Consider the following 20296-nt stretch of genomic DNA (forward strand, 5'->3'; position numbering starts at 1 on the left):
GGGCTTTAGACTCGGGTTACCATATTTAAAAAAATAAAAAAAGAGGACACTCCACGGGGCCCTCGCCCTGCCCCTTCCCCGTCCGAACTCCACCCCCCTGCCCTGAGCGCCCCGCATTCCCCTTCCTCCCTCCCAGCCACGCGAAAAGGGCTGCCCAAGCACTACCGGCTTCACAGTTTGCCGGGCAGCCCCCAGACCCTGCGCCCCCGGCCGGCGCTTCCCCAGCACAACTGGAGCCTGGGAGGGGAAGCGCCCAGCCGGGGGCTCAGGGTCTGGGGGCTGCCCAGCAAACTGTGAAGCCGGTAGCGCTCGGGCTTCGGGCAGCCCCTATGCCTCCGGGCACTTCCCCTCCCGGGCTCCAGCGGCTGCTGTGCTCCCTGAACTCCTGGGCTATGTAAGCGCCGAGCTACCCGAGCGCTACCGGCTTCGGGCAGCCCCCATGCCTCTGGATGCTGCGCCTCCGGAGCCTGGGAGGGAAAGTGCCTGGCCGGCGGCTCAGGGTCCGGGAGCACGGGGCTGCCCAAAGCCGGTAGCGCTCGGGCAGCTCGGCTTTAAACAGAGCAGAAGAGTCAAGGTAGGGAGCACAGCAGCCGCGGGAGGGGAAGTGCCCGGCCGGCGGTATTTTTCCCGGACATGTTCGGCTTTTTGGCAATTCCCCCTGGACGGGGGTTTGATTACCAAAAAGCTGGACATGTCTGGGAAAAAACGGACGTATGGTAACCCTACTTTAGACCTGTGGGGAGCACTGGGGCTTGGGGCTTCAGCCCTGCTGCACCATTCCTGGCTTCAGCCCTGCGGGGAGTGCTGGGACTTTCATTATGAGAGGAGTGCTGGTTTCAGCCCCAGTGCTTCCCCCGTAGCGAAAGCCCTGGAGTGCCTTCCGCCCCCTGGCCGAAACCAGGAACTGAGCTGTGGGGAGGGCAGAAGCCAGGAACAACAGAGTTGCGAGGCTGAAGCCCCAAGCCCTGGTCCCCGCACCCAGAGCCCTGACACCCCACCCTGGCCCTGTAGCTGCAGCCATGAACCCCCTGTGTCTGAAGTCCGTAATGTCTTGTTCAGAGTTAGGGAACACTTCAGAGTTACGAACAACCTCTATTCCCATGGTGTCCATAACTCTTGAGTTTCTATTGTATTATAACTGAAATATTAGAGAAATATATTTTTCTCTATTTTCAGTGTTTTCTTAGACCATTTGACTGAGTTTCACTGTTCTAATCATAGTTTATTATCTCATGTACTAACATAACAACACACTCAGGCACCATTCTCCCGCAAGCCCTGAAAGAGTGTATTTACCAATAGAGGCTGAAAGTGAAGTGACATGCACGTGCACGAAGGGGAAGGTTGGGCCAGATCATGTTAGTTAGTGGTTGATCTCAGGCCTGCCTAAAAAATAAATTTAAACATTTGCAGGAAAGCAGGAAAACCTTGAGAAGCTTCCTTTTAAACAGTATTCTTCATTTTTTTTTAAAGTAGCTATGCTATTTAAAAGATGCCTAAAAAATCAGAAAATTGGTAACTTTTAAAAAATTCAAGCTGATAGTGTCCCTCTATTGCTTCCATAGGAAACATTATCTTGTCAGATCAAGACCCTACTTAATTTAGAGGAGACCTAAAATGCAAACCCAGTATTGGAGAAAGGAGATGGTTGTTTAACACACACATGCTACAGGATGACGTTATTCACTCAAAGTTTAATAAAAAAAATTGACTAATTTTCTCTTTATGAAAAGGAACAACAAATATCAGCCAGTATCTTTTTTGTTTGTTGGTTGGTTTGTTTTGTTAAACTTGAAAAGAGAATTTAAAACATTGGGATTGTAGCAGAGAGAAAACAAGAAGAAATTGTTTTTCAAAAACTGCACTTGAAATTTCAACATCAAAACTGAGCAGGACATAACACCTTTGGAGATAGTTTTATCTACTTAAAAAATTTATAAATCTGTATAGAGAAGATATTCCAGTCCCTACAACTAATTTAATAATTCACCTACAAATTTAAAACTAGCTTTATTTTAATTAAAAATGTAATGGTGTCTCCTCTCCTTGGGAGTCTGATGTAGGTTGACACAGGAAATACTGCTCACTATTGGAATGTATACGTCTTTCAAAGTTGTTTATAACGCAAAACTTGCTTTAAAAATATTACTGTAACCACAGCTTATATTCTATAAAGCTTTGTTAAATTTATTTAACTTTAAAATAACTTTGAAATGCATGTGACTGGCAGAGATTTTCAATGGGAGTAAATGAGTCAATGAATTGCCTTTTTTAAAATTTACTCGGAAGGATAGTATCATCCAGAAAGCTTTGAGAAATCACATTTAATATTCTTACAGTGAACAGCAAATATTTATCAAAGGTACAGTATTAGAAATAGTCACTGCAGTTTTCCTTTTTAAATAAGGCTCCATACTGTCTTTACATAGCTGCTCCTCCAGTTGGGTTTCTTTCATTTCAGTTGTAAATCTAAACCACCTCAAAACATGGTCTCTTCAGAAGATTCTGTGGGCAAGAAACTCCAATGTTAAGACCTGGTAAAGTTCCTATTACAAGCTGTCCTGACCTGAAGAATATATGGTGGGGTCTGTTCTAAAGCTTTATTTTTATTAGAAAATTGTGTTCAGATCGTGCTTACATAATATCCCTTAAGGATTGAGTTCTCCGAGGGGATCAACAAGCATGTGGACTAGGGTGATCCAGTGGATATATTGCACTTAGATTTTCAGAGAGCCTTTGACAAGGTCCCTCACCAAAGGCTCTTAAGCAAAGTAAGCTGTCATGGGATAAGAGGGAAGGTCCTCTCATGGATCAGTAACTGGTTAAAAGATAGGAAACAAGGGTTAGGAATAAATTATAATTTTTCAGAATGGAGAAAGGTAAATTAGTGGTGTCACCCAGGTGTCAGTACTGGGACCCATACCATTTAACAAATTCATATATGATCTGGAAAAAGGCATAAACAGCGCAGTGGCAAAATTTGCAGATGATACAAAACTACTCAAGATAGTTAAATCCAAAGCAGACTGCAAAGAGTTAGAAAGGGACCTCACAAACCTGGGTGACTGGGCAACAAAATGGCAGATGAAATTCCATGGTCATAAATGCAAAGTAATGCACATTGGAAAACATAATCCCAACTATACATATGAAATGATGGAGTCTAAATTAGCTGTTACCACTCAAGAAAAAGATCTTGGAGTCATTGTGGATAGTTCTCTGAAAACCTCCACTCAGTATGCAGTGGCAGTCAAAAAAGCGAACAGAATGTTGGGAATCATTAGGAAAGGGATAGATAAGAAGACAGAAAACATGTTGCTTCTATATAAATCCATGGTACACCCACCTCTTGAATACTGCACACAGATCTGGCCGCCCCATCTCAAAGAAGATATAATGGAATTGGAAAAGGTACAGAAAAGGGCAACAAAATGATTAAGGGTATGGAACAGCTTCCATATGAGGAGAGATTAACAAGACTGGGATTTTTCAGTTTGGAAAAGAGACGACTAAGGACGGATATGATAGAGGTCTATAAAATCATGATTGGTGCGAAGAAATAAGGAAGTGTTATGAGTAAATAACACAAGAACTAGGGATCACAAAATGAAATTAATAGGCAGCGGGTTTAAAACAAACAAAAGGAAGTATTTCTTCACACAACACACAGTCAACCTGTGGAACTCTTTGCCAGAGGATGTTTGTGAAGGCCAAGATTATATAACAGGGTTCAAAACAGAACTAGATAAGTTCATAGAGGAATGGCTCTATTAGCCAGGATGGGCAGGGATGCAAAACTATGCTCTGAAGTGTCCCTAACCTCTGTTTGCCAGAAAGCTGGGAATGGGCGACAGGATGGATCACTTGATACTTACCTGTTCTGTTCATTCCCTGTGAAGCACCTGGCATTGGCAACTATTGGAAGACAGGATATTGAGTAGATGGACTATTGGTCTGACTCAGTATGACCGGTCTTATGTTCTCTGCCTGGAGATATTGATTTGAGTCTCTGATGCATCCAGCTCCTTTTCTTAATATGGATACTAATGGGTGCTGGAGGAAGTAATTGAAAAGGGGTTAAAGAATTTGAGAAGGCTATGGGCATTCTATGCCTTTCTGAGAGGACAGAAGGATCATAGAACAGAAATGTAGAGCTCAAAAGATCATCGTCCATTTCCCTGTGGTAAGGCAGGATTAAATATATCTAGACGATCCTGGACAGGTGTTTGTGGAATCTTCTCACTGGAGGTTTTTAAGAAGGGGTTAGACAACCTCCGTAAGTAATCTGTTCCAGTGCTTGACTATCCTTATAGGTAGATACTGTGGAAATTTTTTCCAATTTAAAATCTCCCTTACTGCAGATTAAATGAATCACCATCCTCCTTATAACAACCTTTTACGGATTTGCAGAATGTTATGTTCCCCCTCAGGCTTCTATTCTCTAGTCTAAACATGCCCAATAATTTCAACCCTCCCTCATATTTTTCTAAACCTCTTATTTTTGTTGCTCTCCTCTGCACTCTCTCCAGTTTTCTCATGCCTTTCTTAGAGTAGTGCCTAAAACTGGACACACTACTACAGCTGAGGCCTCACCAGCTAAAAAATAAGTGTCTCTCAAGGAAAACAGAACTGAATCAGAATGCTAGCTCTAACAATGACATATCTCATCCACACCACCATCATTATTGTGATTCTGTGAGATGTACCTCTGGAGGAACCAGATTTATTATGCTGATATCTATGTACACTCTGATATCCTGATTGAAGAAAATCTATATGACTGGTCTCCATCATGTGTCAGTGCTGGAGTTCTAGGCTGCTGTCTTCAGGTTCTGAAGATACCCATTTTGGCTGTGATGATGTAACCTTTGGGTGGGCTTGAGTTCACTTCATTGCCCTTCTCCAGTACCTAAAAAACCCAATTCCCATAGAAAAGTAGCTGGAGACCCAGAGTTCAGTCTCTAAGAATTTTCAGCCAGGATTGCACAGGGTCACCTCCCCACATTCAAGTCCCAAAAGGAACTAAAGAACTGAATTTAAATTAAAAATGTTATTTTATGATAAAGAAACAAATAATCTAATTTTTACAGCATAACATGCTTATTTTATAATCCACAGACATTATCTTCACAGTTATACATAAATAAAGAAAACAAATTAAAATCTGAATAGTTCAATCCCCACAGAAACACAGTGAGAAGAAACTGAAAGTTCCCAAAAACTTAAGTTTAGTTCACCTAAGACTCAGTTACTTTGATCACCAAATTTATAGAGTCTGTTGAGTCTAAAACATCTTCCCTCCATTTGCTTGCAAGAATCTTCAGTTGGAATCCATGCAGACTCTTCCTCTGCTGAAATCGCTGTTAGCCAGTCAGCTAACTCATTAACCAATCACTCAGTTAAATGCATAGATTTAAAGAAAACCTGGATGCAAAATACTTCAGAGTTAGGGACACCAGCCTGTTTTCTGCTCGTGGGCTCAGTTTCTCCAAACTCACACCAGGGCACATAGCCTTTTATAAAGCAGCTGCCCTGACCGCTTGCCCTCACGGAGTCTGACCACAGCAATAGGGAACCTATTGGAGTATACCCAAAACTACCACACCCAATTCCACCAGCTTCTGGATGTGGAGTGCTAAATCTACCTAGCAACAATGGCCCAGACACAACTCACTCCTACTCCCCCCCCCCGTCTCTTAAAGAGATATCTCCCTATTAGGTGCCTTGGTTACAATGAGGCAGATTTTAGCTGTGTCCTGCAGCCTTCTTGAACCTGCATATTCTGAATGTTTTGCTTTTTGGGAAACTAATACTTGTTTAATTGGGTTTGAGTATGCTGTCTTTTTAAACCCCTACTAGTGATGACTGGTAATAACTAGCCGTGTATGGTGGTCTTAAACAGGCCTAATAACTATTTCACAGTCTTATGGTACCCAGGAAAGGGCCCAGAGCCTGGATGAAATTAGGCTCTGTTGCCAGGGTTGAGGCCATTGTGCCTTCCCTTTCAGTCTGACCAGAATGAGGAGTTAAGGAAAAGAGCCACCTCTGTTCAACAAGAAACTACCCTGATAGGGAGATGGTCTATAATAAGGAGCCTATGAGGATGTATGTATGTGTAATTCAGTGTATACTAGTGGTAGAGCAGAAAGTATAAAACAGGAAGCAGAGCCCAGAAGCTTTTTGGACCTGGGAATTACCCCCCAAAACATTTGTATCTTGCTGTCTCTTCAACTGTTGTGCATATGATTTTAATTTTTAATTCTTGCACTTCTTATTCTAGGCTGATTAGTCAACAAAGAATTGCTTGACAGTTGCTTCATGTCCCTCCCTACCAAAATCCTCACAAAACAGCCTACAATATCTCCGTTACAGTTAGTACCATTAGGTCTTTTGAGGTTTCTATACTTATCCCAAAAGCGGATTTCAAATCTACCTACATCTCAAATGATAACAGTATGTCAGATATCCACGTAAAAGAAAAAGATTTCATGAGTAAAACTACAAAGGTTTTGTTGATGCAGTGTAGATTGTGTAGCTTCAGCATTCTTCTTACACTTTTGATCTCAACTTTTTCTTCTCTCCTATAGGTTTTTGGTGCGCTAGCCTCTGAACCTTTTAAAGTGAGTGACTGCTTTTATGGCACCGGAGAGACCTTTCTGTTTACTTTCTCTCCAGATTTTGAGGTAAGGAGATACAACTCCTATACATCTTATTTAACCATTCAGTATTACAGTGTCAACAATATTGACTACAAGAAGCTATGTTTTAAGGGGTGATAAAGACCCACTTACACCTACCAAGAAAAAATAGCTAGCGTTAAGGTAAGAGCAAAGGAATGGGAAGGGACATAGGAACTGGGATTATACCTATACTTTAATGGTATTGTAAGGGCTGTGGCATTCCACATATGCTGCAGTTTGGCTATTTGGGGATACCAGTAAAGATGGAGTTGAAGTAATTGAGACAAAAGTTAATGAAAATATGGGTATGGATTTGGAAAGATTGATAGGCTAAACAAGTGTATGTAGGTATTATTTTAGAGGTGAATTTGTTCACTGGAACTAATCCATTTACTCTTTAAATATCTGTATAATCTAGAGCTGTGGATTTTCTCACTGACACTAGAATCATGGCAGACTTCTGGGTCAGGAATAGTGAGACACTTGGAATTCACAAAATTTCAATTTTTCAAATATTTAACTTGCTATTCTCTACTTTCATTAGGTCTTCAAATGGACAGGAGACAATATGTTTTTTATTAAAGGAGACATGGACTCTCTAGCTTTTGGTGGGGGAGGGTAAGTCATGATTTGTACTGTTACTCATTGTGAAGAATTGGTTACAATGGTCTTTGTGTAATGTTGTGTACACACAGTAAAACTGGTATTAATGTTAATTTTAGAAATCTCAAGGCCCAAGAAGCTTTAATGCTAATTATAGATATATGTATGTATCTATCAATTGTCAGATAAGAAAACCATTTAACACTTGTAAACTCAACTTTTATTTACATTTATTAGACTGTTAGGCCTTCCTCTGCATTGCCTCAGCAATGGAAGACATAGAAAGCTTTACCTCTGATAGGTCAAGATACCTTTCCATGTCCTGGTTGACAGCATACTTGCTTTTTCTGAAACTGATACAAGATGTTAACATTAAAAAAAATTAATGATGAGCAAGACAATTGAAATATATAGTAAATTGCCTAAAATTATAAAAAATGTTTTTGGCAGAACAGAGAATTAATTGAACCTAGATTTGCAGAGTCCAGGTTAGTGTCCTAATGCTAGCACTCTGACAAATATGTCCCAAGAAATACTTCGTCAGAAAAATCTGTTTCAGATAAACCTAGGACATGAATACTTGAAAGCCTTGAAATGCTATTCCATAATCTTTATTTTTTTTCCCCAATGAGGAAGTTATTTTCAACTTACTTATATATTTTTTTTAAATCTCTCTCTGCTTTTCTAGTACAGATATTTTGTTCTAAATTACTAGAGTATTCTTCCATAAAAGAAACTTTATTCTACAGGTAATTAAAATATTAAATTATATAAATCTAATGTCGATTCTGCAGAATCTACGAGACGCTTAAAAACCTTAAATAAATAAATAAAGTCTTATGGCTTCAAATACAGCTGCATCTAAGAGAGACTGCAGAAGTAGGAAGAATCAGGGAATCATGTTTTATAATTAAGGCTACTATTTAATCACGGGTATTTTTAGTGAAAGTTATGGACATGTCACAGACAAGAAACAAAAAATCATGGCCCCTAACCTGTCTGTGACTTTTACTAAAAATACCCGTGATAGAATCTTTTTGTTTTGGGGTGTGGGGAGGAAACGAGGAAGGAGACCACGGCACCAGCTGGAGGGAGGGGGGGAGCCCCAGGCGGCCTGCTGCCAGAGGAAGGGGGCCAGGCACTGCTCCGGCCACCTGGGACTGCAGCCAGGAGCCACCAAGCTGCGACTGCTCCCACCGCCCCCAGGACTGCTGCTCAGGTGGTCCTTGGGGCCAGCCGCATCGGCCGCTGCTCGGGTGGTCCCCAGGGCCAGCTGCCCGGAGCCGCCAGAGCAGCGGTCGGTGCGGCTGGCCCCAGGGATGGGACCGCTCCAGCAGTGGCTGGTGCAGCTGCCTGCAGGGCTGCCCGAGCGGCTGGCTGCACAGCCTGAGCAGACTAGGATCAGCCCCACTGGCCATTGCAGAAGTCAGAGGTCGCAGGAAGTCACAGAATCCTTGACTTCTGTGACAAACACGGAGTCCTATGTATAATTCTAGCTACTCTAACTGCATTTGTTAACTTAACTTTGTTCTCCTTCCTGAATTATTTTTATATAACTTCTCTATGTTCTAGGGGAGAATTTGCTCTTTGGCTTGATGGGGATCTCTACCATGGAAGAAGTCACTCTTGTAAAACCTTTGGGAATCACACACTTTCTAAGAGAGAAGACTTCATTATCCAAGACATTGAAATCTGGGCTTTTGAATAAGTGTATGTGTCTCTACAGGCTATTGTCCCAAACCTGACATGAATCAGTGCAGCTCAAAAAGCCCTAGGAGCAATAGAATACAGTATTTATATACTATAGTTTTAAAACTATCTTCATGATGATCCAGATACAATTTTGAAATAGTGTATTTAAAGTTGTCATACTTTATTGTATGCTTAAGATATTTCTATAAGTCTAGGCCACATGGGCTGAAACTGAATGTCGGTTAAGTTAATCTTGCTGTTGTGGAGCCAGCTTCCCAAATTATCTGTCCTTTAGTCTACCCCTTTGTCTCTTCAGTTCCCCGAAACATCTGTCTACGATCCCTTTAGGACTGCTTTTAATAATTAAGATTATTTTTCTATTAAAACTGTATCTCTGAATGGAGCTCCCCCTTCAGGACCTGTATAAGAGGAAAGTTTTGAGTGTGATGATTTGGCAGCAATGCTGCAAACACTGGTCCAGACCACTCATTGATTAATTCACATGGTGCCACTGCTAGACAAGAAGTTTAGCATTCCGTATTGGAGCATACCATTACCCTTAGTCCTGGTTAGAAAATTCATCCAAATTCAGTTGTGCCACTTGTTTTATTAATGTCCAACTTAGAAAACACGTCAGTTACGTCATAGTAAAAGTTCTAGTTGTGTGCTGATTATATTAAAGAGTATTTTGCACATGCTGTTAATGATCTGCAGGTTTGGGACAAATGAGAACAGCGTTGAGCTATGTGATTAAAAACATAAAATAGCAAGGGAATGTGAGAATGTGATAGTTCCACTGGGTTTAATGGATAAATCAAGTAAAATGCAGTGAACAAATTTGTAGCTGTAGTAGGGCATTATGCATACAGACTATGAAATTGATGCATTTTTCTTCAACATAAAGTGACAGATATATACTGTTTTATAGTTAAACTGTTGTAGCCTTGTAGCACATCAACTCCAAGAACATAGCTTATTCCTGTCCAAAAAAAAAAATAGTTGTGATGTTTTTGAGTGGATTTATGTTGTAAACTACAGTTAGCACCAGCTCTGATAAAATGGGGTATTGTACTATAGGTAGCCAATATTGTAACTCAGTAGACTTGTGGAATATGCAAATTTACTGTCATGTGACCTCAAAAAAATGACAGGCTAGAATACAGTACCGGTAGCTCTTGTTCACTTTTGTAGGAAAACTGATAAGCCATTGTGGCAATAACAGCTCAACAAAAGTTATTTTCAAAGCTTCTATTCTATGTTATGCAAAAAAATTGCTGTTATAAGTGTGACAGTGACTGACTTTGTGCTGAAATTTCAGCTGTTCCGGATGAACATTGTATATTATCTTGTAAATTAATGTTTAAAAGTAGTTTTGTTATTATAGAAAAGTGTTGATTAACGGGTTGCTTATAGCACTTTAAATTATTCTAGAAATGGAATAAAAGCCAAATGGGTTGGCTTAAATAGATGTAGTTGTATAGTATTTCAATATATTTAGTTCTTTGAAAAGTTTTAAAAACTTATCTGAAGAAAGATTACTGCTGTGGTAATGAAAAAGGGCAGATGCTCTATCTATAATATGCTAATGCGCAATATGAATAGAAATACAGGGCCCCATTTCCTGTCTCTATGTATAGCTCTTTACCCTTGTTAGAGCTTAGTACAGTATGTAGATTAAATGTTTACAAAAATAAGGAACTGTAAATATATTAAAATGACTTTTCTCCCCATTGGTCTTCCACAGCAGTATTATTGTCTTTGTGGAGTTAAGACTAACTATAAACAATCCTGTAATGGATTTCAAGTACTATAAGGTCATAGTGATATATAGCAAATAAATCTAAATACATGTAAAATTAAACTTGAGTTTGAATTTATTTAGACAAATGGTCAATTATTGCTATTTTCACAGTAACTTCCTGAATGTGAGACCTTCTCTATACCACTTTTTAATTTTGGTATATTATGATGATCTACATTGTAACTAAATAGTTTCTTCCAGTTTTTGGAACTGGGGGAAGAGTAAATGTTTATAAACTCACGTACCAGTATCATATAACTTTCAGTGTATGATATTGAGAGTGAAGATCAGTTTTTTAGATTTCCTTTGTATTTACCTTAAGGAGTATATGTAACATATCTCATCAAAACACTGTCAGTTCCTGCTCTCCTGAGAGTTCAGGTGCTGCATTCTGCATCACTTTTTCCATCTGCTCTATGATCTCTGATTCTTTTAATTGCAGAATTAGACTTCTGATTTTAGTATAACTAATTTAATTTTGGAATAATTGGCTTTGAGCAGATGTATTGATATAATATTGTGTATATTCTTCCAGTAATAAATAGGTCTCTCTCTCTTGCACTTTAGGGCTGAGTTATTCTCCTGGGAATTTGGCACCTGCTTGAGTGTAGGCTCCAGTTTGCGGCCAAATTCCCAAGCAGTAACAACTTTATGTTCAGAAAATATAAGCTACATCAAAGGCCTTAACACAAAATTCAAAGTACCTTGATTTTATGGGAGCTTTAGTGGCTAGTTAAAGTCTCCCCAGAGGCATTTAATGATGGGAAAACAACAGCATTCTCAAACAGGATATAACACAAGGTTTGTCTAAACACAAAGTTGAACCAATTTTATTAAACTGGTGCAAACCTATATATGGACACGTTTGTATCAGTTTGAAACTGGTTAATTGATATAAATCAGGTTTAAATTTGCCTGTCCACACAGTTGCACAGACTTCAGATAAATTGTTTAAAATAATGTCTTTAACTTAAACTGTTTAAAATAACACCTTTAAATCTGTTCAGGTGTGTTGACCACAGCAAAGAGATCTTTGTTCTGACCTTTAAATGTCTCCTTGCTTCAGTCTCACCAGGAATTTTACAGGATATATTTACCTTCCACCTCACTGCCAAGAACCTCATTGCTCCAGTGATTGCAAGAAACTGAAGCTTGACATAGACCGAAGAGAAGAGAATCCATTTTATAGATGGATTTTGAATGAGTCTAGTGCCAGATCAAAATCTGTATCACCTCTCAGTATTATAAGCTCAGTGCACCGAGTTGATGTTTGATCAGATTTACATTGCATCAAGAGTTCCAGGTCTTATCAGCTACATACACATCTGATTTTAAACACTGCTTTCTCACTGAATGTTAGTATGGTCCTTACTCAATTTATAAATCTCCATAAAGGCCCTGTTCTGTTACATGTAGTCTCCATTTATGCTCATTTGTTGATCCCCAAGGAAGCAGATCTGCAAATGAAAAGCCTTTGGGACCAGAGAAGGAACTCAGTCTGTTGGGAACATGGGTCACAAAACTGAAAGAGCAACTGTCTGGGATGGGGGAAGGGGACAGAGAGGCGTGAAATTACACGCATCAGGAAGAAACTTGTATAATTAAAGAAGAACAGGAGTACTTCTATGTATTTTAATTATACTAATTGTATAGTATAATTAGGATCTATGATCCCTTTAGGACTGCTTTTAATAATTATAATTGTATAATTAAAATACATCTCCAGCCAATAAAACATTTCATAGAAGATAGATGTGTAAGTATATTTTGATGCTGTTATTGTACTGTCACTCTTCACACCTGGGGCTAAAAGGTTTTAATGTTAAGTATCTGGGCAATAACTCTTGTAGGCATCTATAAAGTTGAAGAAAACGTAAAATGGAGAGGGAGGGAATTTAGGAAAGAAACTATGGGTTTTAGTAACAAGGAAATCAACTATTCAGCCATTTTATAGCAAAACTTAGATAACCTATTGATTACTCAAATCTTTAGTACCCCATTATTTAAAATGAGTTTCATAGGGGAGTAACAGTAAAAATACATTGGAACAACTAGAGATTGGGGGGTGGTTTTCAGCAGGGCCGGTTCTGGCTTTTTTGGCGCCCAAGGCAAAAAAGCCTCCCGCCGCGCCGCCGCCCCCCCCCCCCCCCCAGCGCGGCAGGGGAGGGCGCCAAGCCCGGCCTCGGGCCACTCTCCCCGACCGGCCGGAGTGCCAGGGGGAGGGCGGCGAGCCCGCCGCGGCTCCGCTGGTGGCCAGAGCCCCGGGAGGAGGGCGGAGAGCCCGGCCGGGGCTCCGCTCTCCCCAGCGGCCAGAGCGCCGGGAGGAGGGCGGCAAGCCCGGCCGGGGCCGGAGCGCCACGCCGTCCCCCCCTCCAGGTGCTGCCCCAAGCACAAGCTTGGTGGGCTGGTGCCTGGAGCCGGCCCTGTTTTCAGGAGGATTTTTGTTTGGTATTTAAGATTCAGAAAGAATAATTTCCTGTATTTCAGCTAGTCTTTGTGGGTTAAAGTCACTGCAATACAGAGGATCCACATAAACCATCTCCATCCCAGTTTGTCTCAAGGACATTCGGTAAATAAATATTTCTCACAGGAAAAAAAAGAAAACAACCACAACTTAAGGACTTGCATGATCCTGAGGACTTTCTATGGTGCCCTTCATGCTGCTGTGAATAGGGCAAGTAACATTAACCATGAAAGAGCATTCACTGTATTCAGTAATATGAGCACATTTATTGACACAATGCTTAGGGTCTCTGAATTCTAAAACTGTGAAGAAATGTTAAAGTAGATTATTTTTGAGTGCTGCATAAAGATGTTACGTGTTCAGTGGATTTGGGTGATTGCCGCTGTGGGAGTTTATGAATGGTATTTGCAATCAGTTGTGGCTTTTATCCGAGATAACAGGTAAACATCTAAATTGGATATTATGGTGGGGGGGAGGGTAATTAGAAGTCTGTGTTGAATTGAAATGGTGAGAACAAAAGGGCAAAGTAGTAAAGTCAGGATGGAGACCACCAGACATAGCACAGACATTGTCATTAATAGAGATTAGGGTAAGGTGCCTTCAGGCCTAGCTTCCTCCCTTTGCTACCACCTCTTTAACAGGCACCCCCACGTACACTCCAGGGCATCCCTTCTGAGATCACAGGAGAAATGCACACTCATCTAGCCCATGTGGTTTCCATGCAATTGAGAGGGGAAGAGCTTCTGTGGAGCTCATCCTGGACTGAAGATAAATGGGGCTGTTTTCCCTGGTGCTTCAGGAATCAGTGGTTCTTTGAGGAGTGTCCCTGTGGGTGCACCACTTTAGGTGTCTTGGTGTGCTTCTAATCAGAGATTTGTAGTAGGAGTGCCCCCAGCCAATTCACGCAGCTCTGAGTGGTTACCCTGCGTGCACAGCCAACAGTTCCTTCTCTACCACCTTTGGCTTTAGTCAGAACGACAGTAGAACCCTCACAGCTTTAGATACTTCTATTATTTCAGTTCTTTCCCATCTAATACCCTCTCTTCCTTTTACAATTAAAAAAATAAACTTTTTCATTTCCTAGTCCTCCCATTTCCCCCGCCTCAGGCGGGTAACTCCCAACAACAGAAGAGGCATAACAAAGGGATTATTCCTATTCTTGCTTTCAACGTAGCCTCTCAGAGATGCCTGGCTCTCCAGGCTTCAAATGCTGTCTCACTTGCAGACTGTCTATATCGGTCTCTGACGACCATGTGCAGTGTGTCCGTTGCCTGGGGGATACATGTATATCTCAAAAATGTCCCCCCTGCGAAAAACTGACAGCTAGGACAGGGAAGGCTAGAGATCTCCAGTTGAAACTCCCTGATGATGGAAAAATCCCTCAGAACAGCCTCCGATCTGGAGTCCAGGACACCTCTGGGCCAACAGCCTCCTTAGACATGGGATCCTCCTCAAAAATGGCTACAAAGGACTCTGTTCCTTTAATAAAAAAAAAAAAAAGGCAGTCTCACTCTTCACCGCAGCAATATTTGCCTCAGAAAAAGTGATCTCCGACCACAAAGTCTGCCCCGGTACTGACAGCACCGAGAGCACCAGACTGCGAGACACCAGGAACATCCGGTACCGAGACATCCCGAGGAGCTAAATACCTGGTGCAGTCTAGCTCTCATGGAGGTGCACATACCAAGACCAAGCCGCCTAGCTCGGCACCTGTGGAGCCGAAAAAAACCCAGACACCAAGCAGCGCAATGGCGCCACCTGTTGCACTGATACAATGCAGCAAGCGTGTGGCACTGGCAGCCCTCACTCTGATTTCCAGCAAGAGCTTGCCTCCATTCTCGATACCAAGCCTCACGGTGCTGCAAAGTTGATCAGACAGGCGGACCTCCTGATTACTTCAACTCTGGGGATTCCGCTTTTCGGCACCAACGGCACCCCATCCAGACCGGGACCAAGCCTGGCTACTACCCCTGCTGGCTCAGCCCCTCCTCTTTCCAGTGATGAAGAGGAGGCAGGGATGTACACCCCTCACCATTCCTCACCCAAACCTGGACCCTCGCAGCACCAAACATCTCTGAATGGAAGAGGCTGGTAGGCTTCCAAATGGGTGCTGCCTCCCATGGCCCTCCCACCAAACTGGGCATATCGGGACCCGTGGGCATTTATACAGGGCCCAGAACACCAAGGCCCCCAACCCACCCAGGTCCAGAACAACGCAGTCACCTTCGCCACCTGCCCCAGCTTCCTGAGAAACGCTGGAGGAGGAAGTAGAAGAACCTGAGGGTGTTATCCTCCCATCTACCCGTATTTCCTCCTCTTCACCAGACACAACAATAATGCTGCCACCCCCCACATCTCCAGATGACTTCAAATCCTTTCGGGGTCTGTTTAAACTGGTAGCTGACTCCCTTGACATATCACTGGCAGAGCTACCAGAGACACAGCATAAACTAACAGATATACTCCAAGCTTCTCCATCAGCTAAGCTTGCACTACACATTAATGCAGCCATTATGGACCCTGCGAAAATTGTCTGGCAGACACCAGCCACAGCTCCACCTTGTAGGTGACAAGACAAGAAGGTACTATATACCAGTTAAAGGGGCTGAGGTTTTGTTCACCCACCCTACCCCAAACTCATTGATGGTAGAAGCAGTTAATCAAAGGGGAAGGAACATCAGTCGAGAACCACCCCTTACGATACGGACTGGAAAAGGCTAGACCTTTTTGGAAGGAAAGCCTACTCACTGGCTACCCTCCAACTCCACATAGCCAATTACTCGGCCTTACTAGCCAAATTACACACACATGTTTTCCCAGATGTCAGCCTTTTTTGAACATCTTCCAGAAGACAAAAAAGAGCAATACAAGACCAACATTGCAGGAGGTTCCCTCATTGCCAGAATGGCCCCGCAGGCTTCTCTCGAGTCTGCTGACACGGCAGCATGATCTATCGCTATGTCCATAGTCATGTGTAGGGCTTTCCCAGAAAAGTTAAAGCAATCGTGGAGGACCCATCTTTTGAAACCAAAAACTGTTTGCAGAGAGCACGGACATGTCCTTGCACACCTTGAAGGACTCCCAGGCAACATTTAAAGAGACTTGGAATCTATGTCCCTGTGAACAAAAAGAAACCAGGCAGATTCCATAATCCAACGAATCTGGATTGCCCCATACACCCAGTCTCAAAGACACCATGACCAGCGCCACAAACAGAGGCAGAGGAGACACCGACAAACACGAGATCAGTCATCTACGTCTCAGGCATCCACTTCAAGGCGAATGTTTTGAAGTGTTGATCGAGGACACGAGAACCCCAGATTCTCCAATCCCAGAGTTGCATCCAATCTCCAGCCCATTTGGTGACCGCCTCTCACCATTCAACCCAGTCTGGAAAACCATTACCACAGACAAATGGGTTATGGAAATTATCCAGAAGGGCTACTCAATCCCTTTTATCTCTATTCCACCTACCCACCCCCTTCCCATCCCTCTTCAGGGACCCCTCTCATGTGCACCTGCTAGAACAGGAAATAAACCATCTCCTACAATTAGGTGCCATAAAACCCGTACCAGTTCAACATGGGCAGAGGGTTTTATTCACATTACTTTCTCACTAAGAAGAAAACAGGTGGGTGGAGGCTCTTTCTCAAATTGCGAAAACTAAACAAGCTTGTGTGAGAGAATGTTTCAAGATGGTGGCTCTAGCAACTATAATTCTGGCATTGGAGAAAGGAACTTGGCTCTCGGCCCTCGACCTATAGGACACTTATTTTCATGTTACCATCTTTCTCTACGTAGACGACTGCCTTCTAAAAGCACCAACATACCAGGCAGCAATCGACTCCATTCACACCACTATAACCCTGTTTACAGACGTGGGGTTACAAATCAACCTTCAGAAATCCACTTGGACACCCACCCAACAGTTGGATTTTATAGGGGCACAACTAGACTGTCTCACAGCAACAGCACGACTATCCCGACAGTTCTTTCTTACCTTAACAAATCTAATTACAGCAGTAAGACACAGCCCACAAATGTATGCTAGAATGTGTCTACACCTCCTGGGGCACATGATGGCTATGATGTTTATCATGAAACATGCCAGGCTCCCCATGAGATACCTCCTCACTGTCTATATTCCACACAGGCACTCACTCAACCGACATCTTACAATACCCAGCAGGGTAAAAGACTTGCTCACATGGTGGACACAGCATACGAATGTGTTTTTTTTTCAGGTATCCCCTTCCAACAAAAACCTCTAACTGTAACAATCGCCACAGATGCCTCTCTGGTGGGATGGGGGGCACACTTTTGTGACAATACCATCCAAGGTCACTGGTCCCCAGTGGAGTCCAATCTCCACATAAATCAACTGGAGCTAAGGGCAGCCCAAAAGGCCTGCCAGCATTTTTTCCCTCTAATCCGCAAAAAACTGTCCAGATTCATACGGACATCTTGGCGACTATGTTTTATGTAAATTGCCAAGGAGGGGCCCTATCTTATCCCCTCTGTCAGTGGTGCATCTTCAACAACATAGACATCATAGCATCCTACCTGCCCGGACGCCAGAATTGGTCTGCAGGAACCAGAGAAGGAACTGGTTCCTGCAGACCAACTAAGCAGGAACTTTTCACAAACCCACAAGTGAGAGATGGATTCCGGAATACTAAAAACTGTATTCAAACAATGGGGATTCCTCTCAATAGATCTCTTCGCAGTGGCCCACAATGTCATGTGCCCACAATGCTGCTCCAGGGCTGGACCGGGCCACACCTCTCTAGGAGACTGCTTCCTTGTGAAATGGGAGGCCCCACTGCTGTATGCCTTCCCCCCGAATCCCTCTATTGAGCCATGTCCTTCACAAGATCAAGCAAGACAAATCCAGAGTCATCCTCCATTGCACCAACGTGGCCCAGACAAACATGATTTCATACCTGAAACGGATGGCTGTGAGACCACCACAAACCCTTCCCTTGTGCCTCATCTGCTGATGCAGTATGCCTCCATCACCCCAACACTTCAGTACCCCATCTCAAGGTCTGACTAATCTATGGATGACAGGACTTGAGACAGACTGTTCTAAGAAAGTATGCTACTGAACAGTCAGCGGCTGACCACATGAAAAACACATGCACAAGTGGAAACGATTCTGTACTTGGTGTCAGGACAAGCAGATTATTCCACAATCGACCCCACTACCCATAATCCTAGACTACATATTGACATTCAAAAAATCAGGCCTATCTACTAGCTCACTCAGAGTGCATCTAGCAGCCATCACCTCCTTACAATCTGATGGCGTCACCATCTTCGCTCATGCACGGATTAAACACTTCCAAAGGGCATAGAGAACACTTAGTACACACTACGGGGCACAACCCCCATGTGGGATCCCAATCTCTTTCTCTGTGCCCTCATGGGCAAACCCTTTGAACCACTAGTGACTTGCTCGTTGTTGCACCTATCCATGAAGGTCACCTTCCTAGTAGCTATCACGGCAGCAAGAAGAGTGGGAGAGCAGGGTGCCCTAATGGCACACCCATCTTATACCACATTCTTCAAAGACAAAGTAATCCTATGACCACATCCTAAATTCATACCCAATGTCGCCTCCCCCTTCCATCTCAACCAGCCAATTTACTTACCTGTATTTTTCCCTAAACCACATGCTGACAACAGGGAGGCCTCCCTTCACAGGCTGGATGTCCTCAGAGCGCTAGTGGTTTATATAGAAAGAACAAAAACATTTAGAAAATCATCCAGACTGTTTGTATCCACAGTAGAATGTTCCCGTGGTCAAACCATCTCCAAGCAGAGATTATCTAAATGGATATCTACATGTATCCAATTATGTTACCAAACCTATAATCTGCAAGCTCCATCTGGACTTTGGACCCACTCCACTAGAGCACTATCTACATCTGTCGCCTTTCGCAATAATGTACCCATCATGGACATTTCTAAAGCAGCTACGTGGGCATCAGCCCATACCTTTACCAAACACTATGCATTAGAACAGCAATCAGCTGCAGATGCTCAATTTGGACTCTCAGTGCTTTCCTGTGTACATAAATCAACTCTGAAGCCCCTCCCTTCCACTGAGGGGCACTGCTCTACAGTCACCTAAAGTGGAGCACCCACAGGGACACTCAGAGGACGAGGTGACGGCAACGACGACTCACCTTGTGCCGTAACAGAGGTTCTTCGAGATGGTTGTACCTGTGGGTGCTCCACTACTCGCCCTGCCCTCTACTTCAGAGTTTCACGTCGATCCTCTGGGGTAGAGAAGGAACTGGGGAACGGTTGGCTGTGCATCTGGGTAACCGCTCGGAGTGGCGCAAATGGCTACTGCGCACGTGCAGCCAACCAGGGCATGGCTACTACAAATCTCCGATATAAGCGCAGGGCACCAAGACACCTAAAGTGGAGCATCCACAGGGACAACCATCTCAAAGAACCTCAGTTACTGCACAAAGTGAGTAACTTTCTCTTCTACCTGTAGAAGATTTTTACCTGAAAAAGCAGCCTGCTGACTATACAGGTCCTTCACAGACAGCCAAGTTCAGGCAGGCATTGTCTCAGCCTATTTTCAGCATGAAAAGTGAAGGCAACAGAAATAAAGAAGTATATGAAACATCTGACATGCTAAATACCCCCGTATGCTTTTATAAGCACTGCTAACGTGGGTAGGCAGGATTGCAAGTATGCTTCCTGTCAATCTAAAAAATTCCTTGGGCTAAGAACTTCTCCCTAGAAAAGGAGGGAAGGGGATGTGGGTCTCAGATCTGTTTCCTGTAGGCATAGGAAGCTTTGGCTCTTTAGATGAGATGCTCAGACAAATCAGTTCTTAGCTATCCACCTGGCAAAGCTGGATGAAGACTCTGCTATATAAGTCTTCCCACTTTCTTCAACTGCTTCTCAGAACAGTATTTTGGATGTCTCTATCTCACCGAGGAGGTCTGCTATTGCGAGATCAACCCTCTATCTGAGACCGGGCACATTTAAAATGAATACTTGGACGAAGTGATCAGTGTTCCCATGGACCCC

The 20296-nt window shown here is 43.0% G+C and overlaps 1 protein-coding gene across 14 annotated transcripts in view; it reads left to right on the plus strand.

Moving 5' to 3' along the window:
• OXR1 (oxidation resistance 1) overlaps positions 1 to 10836 on the plus strand; it is a 512712-nt gene extending 501876 nt beyond the window's left edge. For 12 of the 14 annotated variants that reach the window (XM_065586020.1, XM_065586015.1, XM_065586021.1 and 9 more), the window contains 3 exons: positions 6588 to 6683; positions 7225 to 7298; positions 8856 to 10836. In XM_065586020.1, coding sequence (XP_065442092.1) covers positions 6588 to 6683; positions 7225 to 7298; positions 8856 to 8991 — 306 coding nt within the window. In that variant the 3' untranslated portion in view covers positions 8992 to 10836. Of the gene's footprint in view, positions 1 to 2461; positions 2538 to 6587; positions 6684 to 7224; positions 7299 to 8855 lie in introns of those variants that run through there. The other 2 variants (XR_010598951.1, XR_010598952.1) reach the window with 2 other exon arrangements.
• The last annotated feature ends 9460 nt before the right edge of the window (positions 10837 to 20296 follow it).

The sequence above is a fragment of the Chrysemys picta genome, chromosome 2 (genome assembly GCF_011386835.1).
Source record: "Chrysemys picta bellii isolate R12L10 chromosome 2, ASM1138683v2, whole genome shotgun sequence".
NCBI classification, from domain to species: domain Eukaryota; kingdom Metazoa; phylum Chordata; order Testudines; family Emydidae; genus Chrysemys; species Chrysemys picta.